At 42.7% G+C, this 25,871-nt stretch overlaps 2 protein-coding genes across 10 annotated transcripts in view; one reads left to right on the top strand and one right to left on the bottom strand.

Annotated features, from left to right (window-relative positions):
* Positions 1-17,236, bottom strand: part of LOC119160984 (TBC1 domain family member 13) — an 87,721-nt gene extending 70,485 nt beyond the window's left edge. For 2 of the 3 annotated variants that reach the window (XM_037413279.2, XM_075880271.1), the window contains exons 1-2: positions 17,099-17,236; positions 9,541-9,614 (exon numbers count right to left, since the gene is read on the bottom strand). In XM_037413279.2, the coding sequence (XP_037269176.1) occupies positions 9,541-9,614; positions 17,099-17,118 (94 nt within the window). In that variant the 5' untranslated portion in view covers positions 17,119-17,236. Of the gene's footprint in view, positions 1-9,540; positions 9,615-11,129; positions 11,222-17,098 lie in introns of those variants that run through there. The other variant, XM_075880272.1, reaches the window with a different exon arrangement.
* Uck (Uridine-cytidine kinase) overlaps positions 17,117-25,871 on the top strand; it is a 104,080-nt gene continuing 95,325 nt past the window's right edge. For 5 of the 7 annotated variants that reach the window (XM_075880274.1, XM_037413280.2, XM_037413283.2 and 2 more), the window contains exon 1: positions 17,117-17,389. In XM_075880274.1, coding sequence (XP_075736389.1) covers positions 17,117-17,389 — 273 coding nt within the window. Of the gene's footprint in view, positions 17,390-17,473; positions 17,854-25,871 lie in introns of those variants that run through there. The other 2 variants (XM_037413284.2, XM_037413285.2) reach the window with 2 other exon arrangements.

Raw genomic sequence — 25,871 nt, forward strand, 5'->3', positions numbered from 1 at the left:
TAACTATAGTCAAACAGACGTTTCGCCACCTACACCGGTGGCACCATCAGTGCACAAATGGCATTCGATGAAAGCATACGCCTTACCTATGTCTTGCCAAAAGCACACGGTAGGAGACCACAATTACTACTGAATGCAGATTGATTACGATGGATAAACCGCGATTCTACAAAGTTTCTTTATCCTCGTCGTTGTCCTCGTGCTTGTGTAGCCAAATTATCGAAATTGAAGACGCACAAAGAAGGTTACCCTTTTCGAGTGACAGTGTTGGAAGTCAGCAGTTGGCAGATGTGCTTGTGTGTTTACTAGCAGAAAGGCCTCAGTGACCCGTTGCTTATTCACAAATAGTCTGAAGTATCAAGGTTCCTGGAATGTTCATGTCATCCATGTGTGGAAGCTTTTCTGATCGATATCAAGGATTTCTATTACTCTCCACCCCAAGCCTCCCTAGCTGAGTCAGTACAGGCGGGCATAGAAAGACACAGAACCACACGTTTCCAGAATGCTGTACGTACAAACATTAGCAGGCTTTTGGACCGTTTCCTTGTACCTCTTCTACATTGTCTGTATGTGCAAAAAGACTGTTTGCATAGGGTCATGCATTGCCCCGGTTCTAAACAACCACTTCTGGCCTGATATGACAGACAACTGTGAAAATCATGACCGCGCTGGAAGAAGGTCTCTCAGTATGTCAATTTTTTTTCAGCGCACAAACTCTATGGAAAGTAGCAGGAAGGTTGACGAGGTTTTATAATGCTGTCATGTGAACACTACCAGACTTTCACAAGGAAAACTACCTGACAGAGGTCAAACACGCTCTCTAGACATCAAGATAGCCTTCAGTGCAGAGTGCACTTACTGAAAGAACTCAACTTGTTCAAAAACAAACCTACTTCCATTTATCATCACAGCATTCCAAGTCACTGAAGCAAACTATCACACTTTCTGTCATGAAGAACGTGCTAGTTAGATCATGCCTACATAATTGCTTCCAGTCGTACTAATCTGGCCTGCAGATTGGATAAGGCTTGCTTTTCTGAATCATCCCTGTCAGGGTTGGCCGAAGTCCCCCTGAAGGAGCACTGTAAGGCGACTAGACTTCGTGCTGTAGAAGACAGGGCATGAGTGGCGGCCATCCCCTACCAACAGGGTGTTTTGCACAAGATCAAGAAGGCATGTGCCAGCATAAGGGTGGTAATTCCGGGGCCAACAAAGCTGGGTTCATTGTGCAAGATGGTGAGTGCCCCTCGCCCTAATCCTTCCGCTTACAAGAAGCAAGATGCGACACAGGGCTTCAGCCTTGCAGGGCAGTTTATGCCCTGCAAGGCTGAAGTGACCTACAAGGCTGACCAACGTTCTGCAGAAGCCTTTGCACTGGGCAGACAGGTCGCTATACCAACAACCGGCTGTAAGAGCACAATAACAACCTCAAGGCAAAAACTGGAAGAAATTGGGCATCTCGCACAGATAACGTAATTCACGCACCTGGAAAGTCTACAAAGTACTCGAAATTCATTCCAGGGCTATCATGTGTAAGCACATCACTCATTGTACTAACCACTAATGAAATTAAGTATCTCCGCACGTGATCATTGCATCGTCACGGACTAGTTGATACACAAGCATTGAGCCTCCCCCTCTCCCTTTTTGTAGTTTCCGTTTTTCAAAAAAGTATATTTGTACACTTACGAAATAAACGCTCGTGTTGTTAGCCAGCACCCAGTCCTGTCAGTCTTTTTTGTCCCGTTTGTCTGCCCTGTTTTCTGTTATGAAGTAACTGTGGACCCTGCCAGATGTTAAAAGAGCACCGATATCTATTTACTCATGCCAAGATTTTTGCTTCAGCGAGTAGCTATAGACCCCGTAGCACCGATTTGCGACCTAAAACGCAACTGAGGGATGAATAACTATCACTTTTATTTATTTATATCACTCGTATCTAGCACTATTGAAATTGGCCGGCAATCTTGTCTTTTTAGCGCTGGCAGCGCCAGCAGTGGTGCTACCTCGGGGTCACCTCCAGATCACGCCACAGCTGACCACTTCTACACAGAAAAGAGTGACATCAGGCTCAGCTGCTCCGCAAACATTTCGTCTGCTAGGCGGACACATTCAGTCATGCCTTGTCACCTGCACTGCTGTCGTTGCCGTACAAAGCGTTGACTCGGGTTCAATATGGTAGTCTGGAGCTTGCAATTTCCGTGATTCACGATGTCACAAATTATTTTTGCTTAGATCGACCTTTTGCAGAACAGTGATTTCAAAATGGACGCTGTTCCAAGCAGCACTGCAGAGATGCCCGAGGATGCACGCTTCAGTCATGTTTGCTCGTGGGTCTTAGTTAGCTATATTTGTGTTTTGGCGTGCAAAGCCTTCAGATATCCGCAGAGAGGTCAATGCAATGTAGCTACTGTGAATGAGTATCAGCGGAGAAATAGAGAGCGTTTCCTGCTTGCCAGGTTCTATTCTGTGCCTCCAGATGGCCCCACCTATCCAGACTTTTGCGGTTAACACGGTATTATCACTTTTATGTGGACGCAAAGTCTACAGATGAACTAAAACTCAACGATACCTGCGTGTTACTTGTTAGTGATGATATCTGACTATACGCTATTCCACTTTTGATAGCTTGTGGCCATGTTGATGTGTAACACATACGTGATATGAAAAGACATCCTCATAGCCCTTTTGCCATGCTTCGAACTAGACGACTGCAACTCACAATGATTCCCCGACATGCTGACTGACAAGTACACGTTTAATCATGCTCTTTTCTTTTGCCTTTCTTTTAAAGGTGGTTTTTATCTTGATAATTTTTCAAAATCATTCAAACCGAAGCAACGAAGATCAAACGCGACGAGCGAGTACATTTCTGCGCTTCGGCGGCAGTCGGCGCAACGATAAGAACACTGGGATCGTACACGTCATTGCTACAAGGGCATCGTCCCCAAGTATGATATTTGTAGAATGTATCACACCGAACACGTAGCACTAGTGTTGATGTCGCAGTGCAGTCTATTTTCGGCTTTTTCTCCTTAGCTTTTATACCCTGCTTGACATCGAATTAAAATAACTTCCACACGACGGATGCCGTTCAAATTTGGCCTAGAAGACCTATGCATACCAAGCGATCGAATGATGGGCACATCTCGATTTTGAAATTTGATGTCAGCGCTCCGTTAAAGCAAGCGTAGGTAGGGATGTACAGTAGACCTATGAAAGGGGACATGGGACCTGGAGCTATTTTTTTAATTCACGAAATTTTATATAAATGCACAGGCATAGTCGAACACCACTTCAACGAAATAAACGAAAAATTTACGGGTCTTCGTCAGCAGTCCATAGGAGTCAATGCATAAATATTGTCACCACAACGAACACTTTTGCTCCTGCTGTCCCGTTTTCAACGAAATTTCACGATGCGATTCTAGGCTCAGATATTTATTGCTATACAGTAAACCTAACTTTTTCATTTTCAGAACCTGAAAATACGTCGACGAATTCTAAAACATGAGTTGGCACCCCCAGTAGTGTACTAGAATGGGGCAGTGGAGTGAACGAGGCGGCCGCGCCGCATCTCTGCTGATTCTCCAGCGTGTGACAGTAGCGGCGGCGCTATAGTCCCATGCTACTGAAGATCTCAAAAGTGTCTGCACTGGGAGCGCGTGCGTCCGAGCCTGCGAAAGCATGAAACTGCTCGTTTTCAGCGCGTTTAAAGCGTTTCTGAGCCCTTATCAGTGGACGCACCTGCGACGCGCCATGGTGCATGAGTGAATATGCAGGCACGCCAAAAATTGCGTAGATACAGTCACTGTTTCAAGAAATGTATTCTAAGAGAACTTGTTGTTGGGCTAGTTGGTAGAGCATTTCGAAAAGTTGATTCGAGTTAACGACACATTGTGCGCACACACACTTTGGTGTGTGTGCACACAATGCGTCCTGTATATATTCAAGCCTTCGAGCTATGAATAAATCAGTTGGAAGTGAGCGCTGTGTGTTTGATGCATGGGTGTGTGCATGTGTGAGTGATCGTGTCAAGTTTTCGCGCTCGAATTAACTTTTCAAACTGTTTCAAGAGCCTGCCGACCCACAAAAAAAAAATGTCTATTGGAATTTGCACGGATCCACCTGGCTTCTTAATCAGTGCTTTGAGCTGCGTAACATCATAAGTGGCTACTGGTGAATTACAAAGAGAGAAGTATCAAAACCATAATTAAATCATACGCTCGTTTTGTCGGCAGTCTCTACGATATCCAAAGCACAGTGTTCCTCATACGAGCCTACATGCTCTCGATCATTTCACGAGAAACCCGAGTATAAATAACGTTGTCACAATATTATTCAGTGACGACTGTTTTATCATGCCAGTTTCATGGAAGATAATATTTATTGCTTTACGAAAGGCTTATTACAAATTAAACTTATTAAAAACAACTCACAAACATACTAAAACGAGCCAATTGTATATATAGCCTGTCTGTTAATCTGCGTAAATTTATTGTAACCAGTTCTATTCTATTGGCGTAATGCTATTGCAAGCGAGCAAATTTATGACGATGTTTTACATTATAAGCATAGTTCTATTATTAAGTGTCAAAAGTGTAGGCAGGCAGTGGTGCATCTTCTTTTGAGAAAGTTACCTTCCTTGTATATGTACACAGTGAAAACACACACACGCACGCACGCACACGCACACACACACACACACACACACACACACACACACACACACATACACACACATCCCCGCAATGCCCCTTAGCACAGCTGCTATTTTCAGGCGGTGCATTTCTCGTCAGACTATGTTAGACTTGAACTAGTTTTGAGACCTCATACTGTCGAAAAGGTAAAATCTACAGTGCGCATTTTTAGAGAAACGCTATATTCAGTTTTGCCAACAGTAAACTATTGGCGCAGGGCTACCCAAGTTTTTTTTTTTTTTTTTGAGGAAGTGGGGTGTGCAGCAGAACGCCTAACTTTGGCAAGTGGTGATGGCTGTGAATGCGTGTAAATATTTTAGTAAACCCTGAAAAGTTAAATTACGAAAACATTTCGTGGTGTAGAGGGTTCAGATTCCCTTCCTCTCTCCTTTTTACTTATGGCTTTCTGGTTCTGCGTGCATGTGACACAGTATTTGTTTTTTAATCTCACAGCTTTATGAGCACAGCTAACTTCCAATATATTGGCTCACTTATTTTGAATATTGTAGATACCTAACCAACGAAGAAAGAGTTAAGGAGAAGAAATCAGTATAAGACACACCCTTTCTGAATTATTTTCGATCTCTCACAAGGGCTTTTATAGAGCTCAAATTCATTAGATTGGCGTGTCATACTTCAAGGGCTATGGCATTATGTGCTAGACATGAATGATGGGCAGGTACAAAGAAATCTGCATCAAGAAAACACGATGAAGGAGCCAAAGCGCATAGCAGTTCCTGCACGCGGCTCTTTCAGTACTATTCAACTGCAGCGCCGCCGCTGCGGGCAACGCGGAAGGGATCAGGGGGCGAGGCGCGGTCACGCCACTTAACACTTCTAGTACACTCTACCACTAGAAACCACTGCTGTTATTGTGGCTAGAATAAGAAAGTGTGATGAACGCGCCGGCTAGTGTGTAACGCGTTGGGAGGAAACTGGCAGGTGGCGCTGGCACACAATTGCACATCACCCAAGGCGGTGATGCGCTGCCCAGAGACTGGAATCAACCACGCGCGCGGGCAATGTGAAACATTTAAAATATATTTTGTTGCTCGTGCATGGCCTTAAATGGCGACCGAGAAAATATGTTCATTAGATTCTGGAATTACAGGATGCCTACGTGGGTGCACGACTGAACTGGAATATGCCGTGAAATATGAAATGTGCCGAAAGTGAGCGTGTGACCGCACTGAAACATTTTATCGATGTAAAGTGGTAGAAGAGTGGAACGATGAACTCAGTTGTGAGCCATTGCTTGCAACACCTTCCACGGCGAACCGTAATTTCCTCAAGCACTAATCTGTAAATAATGCCACATCATTAGTAACGTCAGACTGAGAGGCGACAATCACGAGCGGTATCAGAATGAAAACCATTTATTTTCTGCACACAGGTCATACAATGCATTTCGCTATCTGTTTACAACAATGCATTCTTCGTAATTTGTCGCACGTCTTATATTTATCGCCAAGAAAAAAAGTTTTATAGTGCATAAGTGCCCCACATAACGTTGGGCTGCAAGCCTAAGTGACGCACATGACATTCAGGGGCTTCCTCTTTTCATGGGTAGGTGCTCACTCCTTGTGGAGTGCCTTTGTGTAAAAACGCGAATGGGTGGGCAGAAAAAACTTGGTCACTTGATTGGTGAGGCTCGGACCATGTTGTGCGCAGCCCAGTGACATCTTTTGTTTTTTTGTTTTTTTTTCAAGGAAGAAACAAACTCTTTCAAGCTGTCACTGTAAAGCTCGTTGTAGCTAAACCACTTTGAAAAAGTGATTTCAAGGACTTCTAGAAATGCGAAGACAAATGCGAAACATCTATGGCTCTCAGCCACTGATGGCTCATATTGCTGTAATTTGACTGTAGAATGCAAATAACTTTTATGAAAGTGCATATAAGACATTTTAATGGACAAAAAAAATTATGTGAGAACACTTACAATTCTCAGCCATCTCTCATTATTCACTTTAGTTTCCCAACAATTATAAAGGCCATATCAAGTGTTAAATGATTGATTTGTGGGGTTTAACGTCCCAAAACCACCATATGATTATGAGAGACGCCGTAGTGGAGGGCTCCGGAAATTTTGACCGCCTAGGGTTCTTTAACGTGCACTCAAATCTGAGCACACGGGCCTACACCATTTCCGCCTCCATCGGAAATGCAGCCGTCGCAGCCGGGATTCAAACCCGCGACCTGCGGGTCAGCAGCCGTATCAAGTGTTAAAGAAAATACTTTCACCCTTCACAGGTTATTGAATATGTGGGTGAAATTTCATCTCGATTGGGCTATCATAAATACCAAAAACATGATGTCTAAGCTCAAGGAACTGCCAAAAATAGATCTTGATAAAAACACATTTTAAAGGTGTAAGCCACAGCTCATCTACGCAGAAAAGATATGTTTTTTAAGATTATTTTTTCAATCATGAAAGCTTGGCAATCTTTATTATTTGAGCATGTGGCTTTAGCGGGAACTGCTCATGCAGAATGTAAAGGCAAGCAACCATCTAACAATTTCCAGGGGACTCTAGACAAGGACCTCCTTTTAGTTTTTAGAAGCCACCTTGTGCACTTTAAAAGCGATTTTAACCTACTTCAAGCTTATTTGCAATTATCAGGTTTTTTTTTGTCGTGAAAGTAGAGACTGTTCTTGTCAAAGCAAATAAAAACAAAAATATGTAATTTGGAAAAAGTCCTGCTCTTTGACTCGCATCTCCCCTTAAATCAAACAAATTCCTCCGATATGATTGCTTTCGTACTTATATTCTGCACTCATATTGATCTCTCAATAAACTAAACCCATGTTAAGTGAAGCATATTAACACTGTCCCTTTAGGCTCCATTCAATGAGAATCTACTGTATATGTTTTGTTATTTTTATTGTTGAGCAACATGTGCGAGGAAAAATGTTTAGTATGAATTTCCCTGGCATTTTGAACTTTTTAAAAAAAAATGACTCCTACGTGGCAATCCACAAATTTCTTTTCACGCTTTGCTGCTCGTACCTAAATTTTTTGTTTTTGTGATGCTCTTCTGAGACGTGATTCGTCAGCCCACAGGTATGGCTGACCTTGTAGCGAGTTGACAAGACTACATGAAGACTGTATCCCGAATGAATTTCTTTTTTTCCCTTGATAAGCCCTACACTAATATGGGATAAGAGCTGCTCAGTTCATTTGCCCTTTCTCATCTAGTTTGCTCTGAAACTGCTTTCCTACTTTTTGCCAACAGCTTTCGCAAACCGAGAAAAGGACAGATTTCTAGAATCACACCTGTCTAGCTGTGCTCTTATCCAGTTCACTGTCACGTACAGACAAGTTATAAAATGCAGTGCGACGGAAAAAGCTATCACTCTCCTTAAAGGTAGCGTGGCACTGCAAAAGTTGCAGCCAAAGGCTATAGTTTGAAAAAAGATATGTGCTTAATCATCATGATAAAGGGATGTGGGAAATTTCGAAAGCCTATCAGATATAGCAATGTGGAAACAGCCATCAGTGTCTCTACATAAGGAATTCATGCTTTTGAGCCTATGCCAATACGACTCTTACTGCTATATGAGCTGCCAATGAGAATTATGCCAACAATAGTAATGATGCACAGAAACCTCGATATAACAAAACCCAGACACAATGAAATACTGGTTATAACGAAGTAAATGAAAAATAGTCTTTCAACAGATACAGTGTTAATAATATAGCTTTATATCAAATGTCTGGATATAACAAACTTATTTTCGTGTACGATGCAACTTTGTTATTATGAGGTTTGAGTGTATCTGGGGATTTTCATGCTGAAACCAGCCTAGGTTTACAAGGCATGCCACAGTAGAGAGTGTCGAATTTCTAAAATCAGGTGTCCTCCAACATGCACCGACACAGCCAAGCACACGAACCTCTAGCTTCAGCTTTACTGAAATGTGGCTGCAGCTCCTGGGTTTGAACGTGCGACCTTCAGGTCCACAGCTGAGCACCGTAACTGCTGAACAACCAAGGTGAACAATGCGAATAGTGTCTATGATACAGGGTTTATCAGACATATCATATTGCAACTATATGTTACTCTCATTTCAGCTGCACGTTTGGTACAAATATTACCTTGAACACAAACACATGGATACGTGTGCGTGTGCACGAGTGTTTTCAGTGACCAATAAACTCTATTGATAGTTAGCACTCGTGTTTGTCAATCTACTGCTTCGTCAGCCCTCTATTCACTTTCTTTACAAACTTGAGCGCATCACTGCACCAATTTTCCACAACGAACTTGAAGGAACTTGCCTACATCAGAATTCTTACATACTATAATCCACAGTCTGTGATTGCAACATCTTGAATGTCAATGATGATGATATGTGGGGTTTAACGTCCCAAAACCACCATATGATGAAAGACGCCTCGCCGTGGTGGAGGTCTCCAGAAATTTCAACCACCTGGGGTTCTTTAACGTGCACCCAAATCTGAGGACACGGGTCTACAAAATTTTCGCCTCCATCGACAATGCAGCCGCTGCAGCCGAGATTTGATCTCGCGACCTGCGTATTTTAAATGTTAATGCAGAAGTAATTTTGTATTTCAAGTCCGCCTCTGCAACATGACATACCACATAGTTCCTGGTTACGAGAACTGGACTGTTAGATTCAACAATACCTTTATATGAGAATCCATGTTCTCAGCACACTGGCAAAGCCCACTGGCATACTTACACGAGATATTCCAACAAAGGACTGCACGATGACTTTGTTATCTACGAATTTCCCATGGGCAAATTTCATCAAGACTGTTCCTGTCACAAGTCTTTCCACATCAAAAGCTCCAACATGAGCCGTTACGTGCGCATACCTTGAAAGCAGAGCTCGCGAAGCCTCCGTGTGTCAATACGATCAGACTCCAAGAGCCTCTGCAAGTCATGGACCCTGGAAGCAGACAGGCCAGAATATTGCCAAGATGCAACAATATACTTCATCCTACACTGCTTATGGTCGTTGACTCACTTGTGCAGACTTTATTAGTAGTGCACTTACAGTCTAAAAAATTATATCAGTTGAACCTGCTTCCATTATTACTAAAATAATTTCGAATAGATGAGCACTGTGCAAGGACAGATGGTGGCAAACATTACAGGTATTACTGCAATTGTCATACATTCTATAATATCTGTGCGCACCAAGCTGCGGTTTCTCAATTCAGGTCACTTGAATGGATGGATAGCTATAGATAAAATCATAAGCCACTTTTGTCACTACAGTGCCTCCTTAAAAAAATCAACACACTCTTCTCTTGCACGAGTAGTTTTGACGTACTAACACAATGTTAGAAACACAACTCGACATTCTGCTGCCCACAAGCGTGCAGGAAAGCTGAACAGAGGAGCAGACACTCATAAAATGAGTGGCTACTCCTCTGTTCTGGGCTAATAAAAACAGACTGCAGAATCAGGTTTTTACACACCCACTGGCAAAATAATTAAACTAAGCAAACTAACAGGCTGAACTGCACACACAATGTTGAATGCAATCACCTAGTGTGTAGAAACTGTGCGTAGTATCTAACACAAGTTTTAGTTTCACTGCCAATTGGCTAGGAGACTAAAAGTTGCATTGCAGTCTCAAGAAATTGTGTAGGCCCACCAAACTGTACATGTTCTAATGCACTACAAGAGAAAGTGTACGTCTGAAAGAGGTGCACTAAAAACAAAAAAGTTGGAAAGAAACTCTGCACCAGGCATTGAAGGGGCCCTGCAACACTTTTTCAGCATGGTCAGAAAATGCTGCTCATTGCTAGTAGAAGTTTTTGAAAACATACGAGCTAAATATTACAGCAGAAGCCACGACTTCAAGTTTGCAATTAATTCTGAAAGTCAAGTAGGAATCGTACCCTCTTCTATCAAAAAATGATGCCATAAACCAAAATGGTCACACTATACACACAATGTGCAGTGCTATCAGATGATTTGAGCATTGTGCACTGCACAGGCTGTCACAGGATGCTGCCACTCCTTTGCGTATGCAACATACTTTTACCTGGTTTATTCCTTGTTACCACACCACCTACAACTTTCAAGCACTGCGCTATAATTTACCATCCAACCTAAATAATTATGCCGAACTTACTACTGCTACATACTGGCAGTTGCACGATTTTTTTTTCATTGAAGCTCTCTCGTTCATGTCTTGACTGTGCAAACTTTAGCTTACCTTGTCATATTGCATTTCTATTCTCTATCTTGTAATTTTTACATGACATGTTTTTCAGTAAAATTCTGTAATTACAGTAAACCTGAAGTTTTAGAGAATGCTTTTCTTATACACATATATCTTGCAATTACAGTATCTTTTTGTATTTGCTTATGCTGTTTCTGTGCAAATTTTACTGTGAATAACTGCATGCTATTTTTTAATACTTGATGTAACCCTAACTGCAACTCTTACAATGTTATACCCTTGTCACACGGGCACCCGCGAAGACCGTTTATCTCCCTCGTCTTTACGACAACGAAGATGCGGTCCGTGTCACACGGCCACCCTTACACAAACAAAGGTAAATGGAGCGTTTCGCAAAGGATGTTCAACGATCTCCCTTCGGAGCGAAACGAGGTACTCTCGTCCCCAGCAGTCTAGAGGTCAGATAAAAATTTCGAGCACTAAGTAGCTGCAGTGAAAGAATAATACATTTTGGCAATATTAAACATTGTTTCGTTGTAGTACTTATTCACAATGGGTGTTTGTTTACATATATTTACGCCCGCCAGAGTTCACTTACTCTCAACACCGATGCCCTACACACCGTGCCACGCGAGTCGGGTCGGCCGGCGCCAGCCGATCAACGTCATTACCAGCGTAATATCGTAACACTTCCTCACGTCATCCGCTGTGTCACTCATGGCTGAAGAACACAAAATGTGCGCTCACGAGGCAAGGAAGCATAAGAAATTTCGTACCGGGCATGTACACAGGCAACAAAATAACTAAAAGCACAATGTGGCCAGCGTCACCAGCAGCATCGCTACATTTAGCAAATGCGTTTTTATTTGAAATTATTTTTAATGGTTTGTTAGTCGCATACCTACTTAATAGTGATTTTTTGTAAAAACCGCATAAAGAGGATTCACAAAAAAGATCAATAGAGATGAAATTAGAATACCTTTCCGAAAATCAAACAGCGCTAGCTGAGCTTCCTCGCGGCAACTGTTATAACCTCGTCACTGCCGTGTGACACTGTCACAACTCCTTCTCCGTTAAACCCCCTAGGGGAGATTTACGTTGACGGTGTCCAACGGAGTTTGGTGGTGGCCGCGTGACAGGGGTATTTATTTTTATTTTTTTATTTATTTTTATTTACAAATACTGCTGTCTCAGTTTTTGAGACATTGCAGGAGTGGAATACAAATGTTCAAACAGTAAAACAAATTATCAGAATACATGACTACGCAACTCTTTTTCGAATTGCAGAGCATCGAGTCTGCGCAGAGACCCATCAAGCTCATTCCATAGATCCACGGTCCACGGAAAAAAGGAAAACTTAAAGCAGTCGAGACTAGCTCTAAAGGGCGTAATGTTTAAGGGATCAAATCGTCGGGTACGGCGCGCAGAAGCTGCAACAAAAGAAATGGGCGCTAGAACACCCAAGCCTGTGTGAACAGTCTTATGCAGGAGGATGATACGATCGCAAGTGCGCCGATGTTCTAGAGACTGCAGTGATAAAACATGCGCATGCGAAGTAGGCGAGAACCGCTGGTCATAGCGACGAAAAATAAACCTTATTGCTTTCTTCTGAACAGATTCTAACATAGCTATGTCATGTTTATGGTGAGGCGACCAAACAACCGACGCATATTCAAGTATGGGCCTGACCAAGGTCTTGTACGCTGTCAATTTGCATTCTTTTGTCGAGTTGTTTAAAGTGCGTCGGAGATACCAAAGTTTTCGAAGAGCCTTGTTGCAGATTGTTTCGACGTGCGTGCGCCATTTTAAGTTTGTTGTCAGAGTTACACCTAGGTATTTAAACTCCGTGACACGAGCTAGACTGACACCATTATTAGTGTATGCAAAACTAAGAGGCTGTTTCTTATTTGAAAAGGTCATGGCTACAGTTTTTTTGAAATTAATTGACATTTGCCAGTTTTCACTCCAATTACAAAACAATGAAAAAACACTGTTCAGGGCTTCCTGATCTTCAACACTAGAGATGGTGTTATAGATAACGCAGTCATCTGCATACATTCTTAGTTTAATTTGTGTGTCACCGATAATTTCTGCTACGTCATTTATGTAGATAATAAACAAGAGCGGCCCAAGCACCGAACCTTGGGGCACCCCTGAAGTGATTTGTACTTCAGACGATTTCACATGGTTAAACGTAACAAATTGTGTGCGTGACCGCAAGTAATCTGCTATCCAGTCAACTAGCTTATTGTCACCAAAAAATGTGCGAAGTTTAACTAAAAGTTTAGCATGGCAAACCAAGTCAAAGGCCTTTGAATAATCAATAAATATGGCGTCAATCTGTCCTCGGTCGTTAAGAGAAGAAGCGACGTCGTGCGTAAATTCAAGCAACTGTGTAACAGTAGAATAGCAAGCACGAAAGCCGTGCTGTGATCGGGAAAGTATATTGTGTGCATTTAGGTATTCTACAATATATTTATGAATGATATGCTCCAAAAGTTTAGAGCTGGTAGAAAGTAAAGATATTGGCCTGTAATTTGGTATTAATTGCTTGTTTCCAGACTTAAATACAGGCACGACGTTTGCTAATTTCCACAGCTGGGGAACTGTTGCAGAGATTAATGATTATTACAGAGATTAATGAGTATTACTCGCATGTGTTTAAGTACGATCTTATATGCCCATTTGTACTGTAAACATGATGTGCTGCCAATGTAAGGGTCTTCAGTGACCAAGTCAAGCTGTCTAGCACAGGTTTTAGCTATGAAGAATATGCAGAGTTTTTCTGGTGAAATAAACTTTGCCTTTGACGTGCCCTTGCGCTCATGATAACACTGAAAGTAAGCGACACGTTTGAAAAAAAAAAAGTGCTCTAGCTAATAGCACATGCTGACGAGAGGACTCATCATCTCGCCACATTTTCATGCGCCTCCCTTCCATCCTTCATAGCTTTCAGTGCGCTCACTGGTAAGAGAGGAAGGAGAAAGCACTTGAAGCGTGCAACAAATCTCTGCAACTCTGTTCGTACTTCGCGGATCAAACAAATTTTTGCGGCAATCGATTCGTAAGACCAGCTATTTTAATTAATCCATTTGACGATTATTTCGAAAAGTGTTGTGGGGACCCTATACACAGAAATTACTGTGCAAAAGAAATGTGTTCAGAAAATATGCACTCATATTATTAGTGCTTATATGCACGAAACAACAGACTCTGCAGTTGTTGGTGCTCTTCTGTGCCAGAGTGTGCAAGGAGTGATCGCTTTCATTATTTTATGGTTTATGTGACAGATGTCACCGAAAATCCCCTCACATCTTTCTAGCTGCTTAAACAATCACTGCAGTTGTTCATGTTCTTGCATTTCGACAGTCGGTCATTGCTTCATGCCAACCTGGCCTGCACTAGCCTCCAATAGGTCTCCGATTTCATCTGAGCAACATGGGTTACCCACTTTGCAAGTCTACAGACACAGGCGTTGTCCTCTTGAAAACGAGATGCCATGGCAGTGAAAAAACATGCACCCTTGAGCTTTGCCGCTAAGCCACCATGGCAGGCACAGCTGGTTTTAGAAATGCCACAAGAGAGTATGCCCATCTTACCATAACATGCCATTTCTGATAATCAATCGCTTTAGTTATCCTCATTTCTTTCTTTGCGAATGAAAAACAGCAACGTGATGTTCTGTAACAGTGTACCAAGTGGATTACCACAGAATGTCACTAATACCACCAGAACGCTGCCAGTAGGGGCAATATTCTGTGACAAGTAACAGAATAATACCCCTATCAGACAGTCCACTAGGTCAGTGGCACAAGATCTACGGATTTGTCAGTAGATCCGATTTTCTTGACTACCAACGGATTCCCGAATAAAAAGAAAATTCTATAAATTTTTACAAGTTCCTAGATTTTTTTTTCAGTAGCGACATCTGCATCTGCTATCAACCCCCTCTCAAGGGCAGCTGGCGTCTGCCGAAATGTTCTTCCCTACCTAGAAGATTAGCCACACACTTGAGCACAGAAGACTCAAATGCACCCACTCGCACAGGCCTCAAATGAGGGCTGCAGAAACAGCGTCTGTTCATCTCTTTCAGTCTCAACCCCCCTCCCCCTATGTTTTGGCAAAATCACTGTGTGTCTACAAGTCTGAGGTGCAACGAGCTGCTCGTCTATTATGGTGGTCTCTAAAACAGTTGCTGGAAAGCTTCAAGAAGCTTCCATGGCTACCCAGAACACATACTTGTCAATTTGAAGTGCTCAGAAGGCTCTGTAAGAAAAATATCACTTAAAAAAGCAACTGAACATCATTACTAAAATCTTCAGGCCATTACATAAGGAAGGAGTGACATGATGTGCATAGCTGTTTGTTCTCATTGTAGAATTCACCACTTTCAATGAATGCTCGCAAACAACCACTGCAATGTCCATTAGCAAATCCTGGAGGCAAACATTCCAACCCCATGCTCTCTGCTTAGAGATTTACGACCGCATTCACCAAAAATACTTCGACTGCGCCACAAGCGGCAAGCACTCGTAACATTTTTGGTTGCACATGGCCTCCGAGACATGCCGGTGCACATTCTCGGAGGCCACAGGCCCGCGAAAACCAGAGCAAACCATGGAAGAAATACACACACCACATGTCGTGTCAACCGTAAATGGCTCTTGCCGCTATGGGTGCTCTAGCGACTGTGAAAAATATCTATCATACTTATTTTATACAACATTTCTGTGAGTGCTTCATAACTAACAATAAATAAAATACTTACTGACACAAGTAATTAATTACATTTATGCCATTAAATTGATACTTAATGAATCCATGCAGTTTTCACATTATCTGCTGATTTTTAGCAGGCCCGGCTACGGATTTTGTATTTGGGCCGCGACAGCACTGTACTCGGTGGACAGTATACTAAAGGACTGCCAGTAACCCAGCCAGCATACACCGAAATGGGCAGTCTATTCAATGAAATTTTACAGGACACTGCCTCAGGTCGTGGCATAAGGCTCCAACCAACCTCCCTGTGCTGGATTTGCCTCAACAAGCAAATTTTTAAAAGTAGCTCTTTCTTCTTTTGTTCAGAGTGAACACACATCAGAAAACATAACAGGCAGATTAAAACCACTGTTCCGTTCCCTGCTTGAATTGTGGCATGTAATAACAATTTCCATTATTCCCGTTTTTGACGTAGGAACGACATGTACTAACATTGCGCTATGTTACTATTTGTTTTAGTATTACCGCAGACAAGCTTTAATGACATTCTATGAGCACGCTAGTATGCACCTGCACCAGTCCCTTGCACAAGCCATGCCCCTGCACCATTGTGGCAGAAAAAAAAATTATAACAATACATGCGTTATTGCAAGCATTATTTTTTTTCTTTGCCAGCATATTAGGAGGTCAGTGCTTCAACAGATGTGTGCACTCCAACATTAAACACTACAATGTCATGCGCCAGCATATGTGCTTGTGTAAAAAAAGAGCGGCACGACAGAAAGGCACCGAGAGCGATCGCTTTTACGTCTGTGCCTCCCCCGTCTGCAACACTGCACGTTCTCACGCTGACCGCCGTCGAAACCCAATACTCGCGCTGAAAAGATGCGACACCTCAAGGCACGGCGCACGCAAATAACGAACATATAATCCCCTTTATGACGATCACCGTTAATTCGAGGCTTGTTCAGTATGCCATTTTTTTACGGAAATTCAGTTTGCGTTAAAACGCTTGACGTTGGTTGTCGACGCACTACCGCAAGATGCTTAGTATTCTATCAGCCGGTCTCGCACAAAGTAATATTCCACTTGTACAAACTGCCAGAATGTTGAGTAGCCAATTAAAGCATGCCGCAGACTATCGCCAGCACAACTGCGGGAACAAGAGGTTGAAGACTGGTATGCAAGCACGTTTCATGCGATGGAGAGTTTTTCGAAAAGCGGCCAACGGAAAGGTCACGAGGAAAACCGCGCGCTTCATCACGGGGCATCCAGAGCGGTCGCGAAGACGCCCCCCTTTTTCTTGTCGTACACAGCGACCCCCCAGGCTGACGTAATACACTACAGATCAGTTACATTTTGTTTGCGGTATCTACATGACGATAGTAATAGCACGAGAACAGAACGACGACACAGAGTCAAGAAGGACATGTATCGTGGTTCTGTTCTCGAGCTATAACTATCGTCATGTCATACCAACCAGCCCAAGCTGCCACACTTCTAAGGTATCTACATGCCTTGTCCTGTAGGTGGACATGTCCTCGTCGTGCGGCAAGCAGGGTCACGACATCGTCGGCGGCTCACTCGCAAGACCTCGGACTCGTAGCCGCAGTTCTGCTCCTCCGGCTAGCACGAAGACCCGGAGATGTCTACCACCAGCGCAGGAGCACAGCCGCCGAACATTTTATCAGCACTGCCCGCGCACGAACGCCTGCTGCAGCTCACCCGGCAGATCGCCGAGGCGCATCGCTTCGCCGGTCTCGTTGGCCTCGTCGCGTCCGATCACCTGTATTTCTGCGGATGAATACGTAAGTTGCGTACACAACAGCTGAAGCATGGCTGAAGCTCAAACAGCTATCACCATCATCAACACATTACCAGTCCTTATTTTGCCGTCAACTGTCGCTATAACGAATGCGGATAATCTCGAATAATTGGTGCAGCTGAGAGCCGAGGCCAGCCAGCTAACTTGTTTCCATCCGCAGTGGCGGGAATATTATGTGACAGCGTAATTTGAGCGCAGTTTTCGCTCTTTGTGGATCACTTGGACATGACACGGGCCTTGTGATCACAGCCCATCGTTGAAGCTGCCCACAGAAAGCCCGTAGTGGAAAGAGTGCAACTCGACCTTTGCTTACTGCGCTGCATACCTAAAGCAATGTCCGAAGAGTGCGGCTCTGAGGTGAACGCTGTGGGCTACTACAGTTTCAGCGGCTTTGATACCAAGACGCCGTTCCTGATTGGCGTCGCCGGTGGTACGGCATCTGGGAAGGTCAGTGAATGGTGTGCGGAATCGTCCACCTCTTGTTATTAAGACGATCAGCCTATTTTCTTGTAACTTTGGGCAGTCTGACGCCATCAGCATTTTGTCATTATCTGTGTAGTGTGATCTACGTTTTTATTCGTGGTCGTAAGGGAATTTTTCGATGGTAACTGGGCTATCACTGAAGAGCTACTCGCGATGTGAAAGGTTGATCCTGGTTTGATTCCCTCGAAAACGCAGGCGTTCAAAGGCGACTCCATAGTTGCAATAACTCAGGAGCGTGACAGAGCCCGTTTCTGGTGTTCGAACATGTTCAGAACAAAATTAGTGGGAAGCCAAATGTGTTCACATTTATGAGTGCGTAATATGCGCAAAGATAAACGGTACTGTACAAAGCTTAAACGCAATTCCTGAGTTTCCCTTAGCCATATTTGATACAGGGTGGGATGTTTTGTGTATTTCTTAGATGGCATGATTTCACCATGTATATATATATATATATATATATATATATATATATATATATATATATATATATTTCCCGTCAGGCGAAGTCAGCCATCTGCTCATGGAAAGACATCCGGGCCGTTTGTCTACGAGGCCCAAACTTCCACCTGGTTTCCCATCCAAGCAAATATTGCCAATGCTTAACTTTTCGCTGCATAAAAGAATTGAATCCACTATTGATGACCCAGATGCATTTAATACTTCGTGCCGCATGCATACTTTGCCAACTGACTTGGTATTCAGCTCAGCAGTTCCACAAAGACAGAAGCATTCTCAATCAGCATCTTGTGAAGAAAAGTCTTCTGCGGAAGCGTCTAGTGTTCATCAATCACAAGATCGAAGCGACGTCATTCCAGTATACAACCTCACTGCCAACATTGAAAACAAAAGTGCAGGTGCGAATTCCGATGACACAAGTACTCTTCAGGCAACCACTAACAATGAGCGGTTTATAAATACAGAAGATTCAATTGCACGAATCTCCCCACATTCTCTTGCGCCAAAAATAGCTGCATCGGTTGGTGCCGTAAAAGCCTGTGGATGAATCACTAAGAATCCTGGCGCGCCACGATCAATGTCACACCCCAAGCAAGTCGACGAAACCAAGAAACTACAATGTCAACGTACACTTAAACATTGTCAACGACGAAAGAAAACTTCATGGAAACCACTCTTAAGGCTCAAAGAACATTGCGAGAAGGCCCATCGTCATGGATACATTCTCCACCAGAGATCAAAAATGCGCCTTCGATCAAAACATCTGCGACATAGCTATGGAAACATTTCCAAAAGCCACGAAAGCACCCCTTGTACTCGGCAGGAACACAGGCAGCGCCCAATCAACCTTGATCAACGCGCACGCAAGCTGCCTGCACGGCCTGTGTATCACCCACGAAGAGGAATTTGATGCTTACAATATCGGAACTGTCGATTCTGCAAAATGTTCGAGCCTCGTTCGTTCTTCACAGGAATGCCAGCTGTGATTACCCTTATCTCCACATCCAAAGCATTTTTGTGTTATCCAAGACGCAACCACCAGCCTTGCCCACCAAAATTCCTGCGTTAACCGGACTGCTGCAATCTCCCCTGAAGTCTTTGAAAGTTTACGGAACTACCCTGGAGCATAGAACCAATTGTGAATTTTGACATTTGTGACTTTTTAACCTCTCCTTGTTTACTTTTTCTTGTTCGTAATCCATGCCTTCTTTCGGGGGGAGGGGGAATCCTGTGACGTATGAAGCGATGGTTGGTAGAAGCCGATGAAGAAGAAGTCGGAATGGAATAAACATGGTGTATGAGCCAGGCCGCGCACACACACGCACGCATGCACAGACACACACACACACACACGGGAAAGAAGTGTATACTTAAGGGCTCGTTTTTCCGTGTTTTGACACATTTTATTTTATTTTATTTATTTCAAAGTACCTTACAGGCCCCATGGGGGGCATTGAGTAAGGGGGGCTATACATATATACAAATAAACTGGAAAAAAATATACAATACAGACAATTGAGCAAGGGGGGAATACATATAGACACCTCAAAATGAAAAAAAAAGTACAAAAGAAACAATTGAGTAAGGGGCGCAATACTTATGTACATCTCAAACTAAAACAAATACAAAAGAAACAATTGGAAAATAATAAGTCAAACAAAAAGCACTAACATGTACAAAAGTTCAACATGTACAAAAGATACACGCATAGTAACCGTGGGCGAAACACTATTTCCTGCGCATGCAGCGGCCACAAGGCAGAATCCTCGCGCACATGAATGTGACAATCACAAAAATGAACCAATGCGGACCAATGAATTATGATACGGCATCTACTTGCTAAGGCTTGTGAAGTGGCTTGATAAGATATGACGGAATGTGTCAAAGTTTGTCTGGGATGCAATGTCATCAGGCAAACTGTTCCACAGACGGATAGCACGTGGAAGTGCGGACTGATTGAACGCGTTTGTTGAGCCGTATACACGGGAATAGCTAAGATGATTGTGTAGTCTACGTGAAGTGAGATATGGTTTTTGCAGACCAGTAACGGTGATTCGGGAAGAATGGGTAATTTTATGAAAGAATGACAGCAGGGCAATGTCGCGACGAATGTTCAAGAGTGGGAGTGAAAGTTCCTGTTTGATTTGTGATATACTAGAATGCGGACTGTAGTTATTGGCAATGAAGCGGCTTGCTCTATTCTGGATTCTTTCCAATGAGTCAAGTATTTTTGATGGGGAGACCGAATCGAACAGGCATATTCTAGTTGAGGGCGAACCAGTGTCAAGTAAGATAATTTGCGAATGCCTGATGGTGCAGCTTTCAAGTTACGTCTCAAGAAACCTAGTGATTTCGAGGCGCTGGCAGAGATTGCCGTAATGTGGTCGGACCAGGATAGATTAGGTGTCAGTATTACGCCCAAGTACCGATATTGTGTTGCAGTCGATAGAATGGAATGATTAATACTGTAAGAGAATTCGGATATGCTAGGTTTACGTGTGAACGACATTACTTTGCATTTTGAGACATTTAGTGTCATCAGCCATGCACTACACCAACCATTAATTACGTCGAGGTCGTTTTGGAGTGACAGGTGATCTTCACTGTTCTTGATTGGACGGTAAATAATGCAGTCGTCAGCGAACACCCTGATGCAAGAAGAGACATGTTGCGGAAGATCATTGATGAATATGAGGAAAAGTAATGGCGCGAGTACACTGCCCTGTGGTACACCTGAAGAAACGTCAGATAGGGAAGAAGACAAATTGTTAACTGTTGTGTATTGCTGACGATTCGACAGGAAATTGCGAAGCCATGATAATGTACGGGAGTCTAATTTCAGGGCGGAAAGTTTCGATATCAGGCGACAGTGTGCAACCCTGTCAAACGCCTTCGAATAGTCGAGGAACACGCAATCAGTTTGATAATTATTGTCCATATTTGCATGAAGCTCTGTGGTAAATTCAAACAACTGAGTCTCACACGAAAAGCCCTTTCTGAAACCATGCTGATTTTTGAAAAAGAAATGATTGGATTCCAGATGCCTGTAAATATGTGAAGCGATGATGTGTTCTAGAATTTTACAACAAATAGATGTAAGGGAAATAGGACATTATTGAGATCTAACAGACAATAATGCCAAGGAATGTGTAGGGGAAGATGCTAGACCAATTGTAATGTAAATGTGAACAAAGAAAAGTGGGTGAAAAGATAACTTGCCGTGAGCAGGAACCGAACCAGCGACCTTCGAATAATGCGTTCGATGCTCGTATTACGGTGTTACCTCATTACTTTATGTATATATATACTGTACTAGTTCTTTTTTTTTACTCTGTAGGAACTGCAGTTAAGTTCACTACTAAAGTGCTACACACGAAGACTACTTGGAAGACCTTAAAGGAGCACTGACGTCAAATTTACTCATGTCAAGATTTTTGCGTCAGCAAGTAGCTATAGACCCCGTAGCAGCGATTCGCGACCTAGAATGCAACTGAAGGGTGAATAAATATCAATTTTATTTATTTATATCACTGGTATCTAGCACTATTCGAAACGGCCGGCAATCTCGCCATTTTTAGCGCTGGGAGCACCATCAGTGGTGCTACCTCACGGTCACCTCCAGATCACGCCACAGCTGACCACTTCTCCACAAAAAGAGTGATGTCAGGCTTAGCTGCTCCACAAGCATTTCGTCTACTAGGCGGGCACATTCAGTCATGCCTTGTCACCTGCATTGCTGTCGTCGCCGTACAAAGTGTCGACTCGGGTTCAATACGATAGTCTGGAGCTTGGAATTTCCGCGATTCACGATGTCACAAATTATTTTTGCTTCGATCGACCTTTTGCAGGACAGTGATTCCGAAATGGACGCCGTTCCAAGCCGCACTGCAGAGGTGCCTGAGGATGCACGCTTCAGCCATGTTCGCTCGTGCGTCTCAGTTAGCTATATTGGTGTGTGTTGGCGTGCAAAGCATTCAGGTATTCGCAGAGGGGTGAATGCATTATTGATATCGCAAATGAGCATCAGCGGAGAAATAAAATACGTTTCCTGCTTGTCAGGTTCTTTTTTTCGTCTCCAGATGGCCCCACCTATCCAGCCTCTTACGGTTAACACGCTCTTACCACTTTTACGTAGACGCAAAGTCTACAGATGAACTAAAATTCGATACCTGCATGTTACTTGTTAGCGATGATATCTGACTATACGCTGTTCCACTTTTGATAGCTTGTGGCCGTGTTAATGTGTAACACATATGAAAAGACACTTTCATAGCGCTTTTTCCGTGCTTCGAACTAGACCACTGCAACTCACAACGATTCCCCGACATGCTGACCGACAAGCACATGTTTAATCATGCTTTTTTCTTCCATCGTTCTCTTAAAGGTGGTTTTTATCTTGATAATTTCACGAAATCATCCAAACTGGTGCGATGAAGATTGGATGCGATGAGCGAGTGCGTTTCTGCGCTTCATCGCCACGATAAGAACACTGGGATCGTACCCGCCATCGCTACTAAGTCATTGCTTCAGGATAGTATTTGTGAAATGTATCACACCGAACACGTAGCACTAGTGTCAATGTCACAGGGCAGTCTATTTTTTGTTTTTTCTCCTTAGCTTTTCTACGCTGTTTCACATTGAATTAAAATAACTTCTATGCAACGGATGCCGTTCAAATTTGGCCAAGGAGACCTATTCATACCAGGCGATTGAATGATGGGCACATCTCGATCATAAAATTTGATGTCAGTGCTTCTTTAAAAAAGCCCATCTTTTCACAATCTGAAAAATGTTAGATTAAACAGGCATTGCACAGAAAGAGCGAAAAAAATTATTTAAAGCAATAACCCACGAAACACAACAAAAGCTAAAAAACTTCTAGTAAACATACAAAAAGGATAGTTCAAAGGTATATCAGAAGTCTTTTTTACATGTAATTAAACCTAAGCAGCTTGAAGACCTCCCGTAGCTGTGCTAACTCCACGTTATTATACTGCTAGAAAACTTCTAGCAAGAGTTCTAAAAATTTTCTTCTTCTAAAAACGTCTTACTATATTTATAATATTAGAAGCCTTGTAAACTTCTTGCCAGAAATCTGAAAAGGCTTTTCGCTAGATCTTTGTAACACCTTTTTTAGACATTTATTTTTCATGCAAACCTGCCTGTCGAGCGTTTCCCGTAGTTATTTGTTGCGTCATGTCGGCATTTTGCAATTGGCGCAATCAGCTGTTCACTGTTGAGAGTGACATGTAGGGACAGCAGCATAATGTGGCATCATATTGATTGCTGGCGCTTTTCCAACCAGAAAAATTGGCACCCTTTTTGTTGAAAGAATGAATTAGGGACTGCCTTCCATCATTACAATAATCTGTTTTGCTTGGAGGCAAGACAGGCTTTTAAACGTCAACTCATTTTCATTTCTCGTGCTGCCTGGAATGCACCATACTGCATATCCAAAAGTAAATGCAAAATTTCAACAAATCTTGTTGCATACCTGCAACCTTTATTATACATAACAATGACTACATACTTTGTCCAAAAACTTGCATTCTTTACAGTAGCTTTGATTATACAAAGCAATTGAGGTGCTGGCCAGATACTTGGTTCAGGAACCTGCACACATATAAAAGGCACAAACTGTTTTCTTCGAGGGGACTTCTATTAGTGCAACGAAAATTAGCAGGCTAGTTTAGCAAACACATCATTAGCCCAGTAGCAAATATATGAAGGTAGAAGATTTGTTACAGCCAAAAAGCAACATTCGAACAATTGATTTTTTTCTCACCCAGTGCGCTTAAATTAGGTATGTTAAAACCATGAGTAGTCGAAATAGATGGGTTTCGTCACAAAGCTGTATTTAACAATCAAATTGTGGTTTTGGCAACACCCAGAATTCTAATTCCATCCCAAAATACTCGCACAAAAGACACAGTGAATTAAAAAACATTATCTAACATGCACCAGCTTACTGAAATGATTTGAGCTAGGTCAGATGCTATTCATAAGAAATATAGAGGAAACAATATGATAAGCCATTTTATTCAAAAACACCGCTAAGTTTTAGAATAAGTGATGCAAAGAAGGAAATGAGAAAGACAACTAAGCCCACAGCATTACAAATTATAAGCAGTTGTGTTCATGACAAGTATATAATAGCTTTTTTTACACATCTTACACTGGTGTACATTGCTCGTATTGTGGACAGGAACGTATTGCCTCAATCACTCAGGAGGATGCGAGGTGCACCGTGATGTAATACAATGGCGTTGGAGAGGAGATGTTCTTTATTTTGCTGGAGAATAAGAAAGCATTAAGAACGTAAAGGCTCTGCTGCAAAGTTGAGGAGGAAGAACTGTACTGACACAGGGAAAGCGCATCTAAGAACTGTCAGTCCAGTTTTTTGTCCTCAACTTTGCAGCGCAGCCTTTATCTGCAGTATCTTCCAACTGGCCCTCACACAAGCTTTACTGAAGCATTAAAAAGTTTTGTGTTTCTAGTTTTTAGATGTAGCAATTAGGTCTAATTGAAGTGATGCGGTTAGTTCTTCTGGGCATTAAAAGCATCTGAGGAATATTACAGGGTTGGTGTGGAAAAGCAACAGTGCCTGCAACGTTGCACTAACGTTGTCGGCTCTGAAAAAGCACAGAGCCCTTCTCTGTGCTCCTTGTTGATATTTCCTCATGAGAGGAAGGTGAATGCAGTGCTCAACATGTGTTTGCAAACTGAATTGTTCAGCTTTAGTGTACCTTGAAGCTGTGTGCCAGGCTTGTTAGCAAATTTTACATTAGTACTATTTAAAGTGATACCAAAGGCAAGTAACAATTTGGGCTGCACTCATGGACTGATACTTGAAAACATCAGAAATGTCTATGTCGCTGATGGCAGCTCTTCAGTAATTGAGATATCTAGAGAAATGTGAGACATCAAATGCAGCATCACAGTGACATTACAATACTGGCATTATGACATATCATGTACTCTTGCTATATATCTGTTACTCATGCTGTACTCTCATAATGAAAAGACCATTCCAGTGTATTATAAAATGGCGTAAAATTTTATCTGTTAATTTCTGTTCTTTTCTTGGAGACGATATGTTTTTGATGTTGGCCTACGTCATAACCATCAACATGGTCGCGAAGGGGGCAAACCCAAATTGCAGGTGGGGCAAAGCTCCCATCGCACTCTCCTGCTGATGCTTTTGGCTTAAGTGGCACCCAAACTTCCATACTAGTGATGACCTCAAAGAGTGTTCTGGCTGCCATGGTTCAGACATTATCTTAAAAAAGACATGAGTGGCCAAGAAGTTTCAATACCTGTTATGCTATTTTTCTTAAAAGGGCTGTGCCTTGCTGGCATTGCTCAAAAGCAAACCTCACTTTTAGGGGTTATTCACACTGGTGGCTCTAGGAGTCGCGTAACCAAGGCGGTTGGAAAGGTTTTGTCAGAATGAAGTTGCAAAGGATCATGATCATCATTTGCTGACTACGGCCACTGTAGGACAAAAGCCTCTCCCATGTTCT

This window comes from Rhipicephalus microplus, chromosome X, assembly GCF_043290135.1.
Source record: "Rhipicephalus microplus isolate Deutch F79 chromosome X, USDA_Rmic, whole genome shotgun sequence".
NCBI lineage: Eukaryota > Metazoa > Arthropoda > Arachnida > Ixodida > Ixodidae > Rhipicephalus > Rhipicephalus microplus.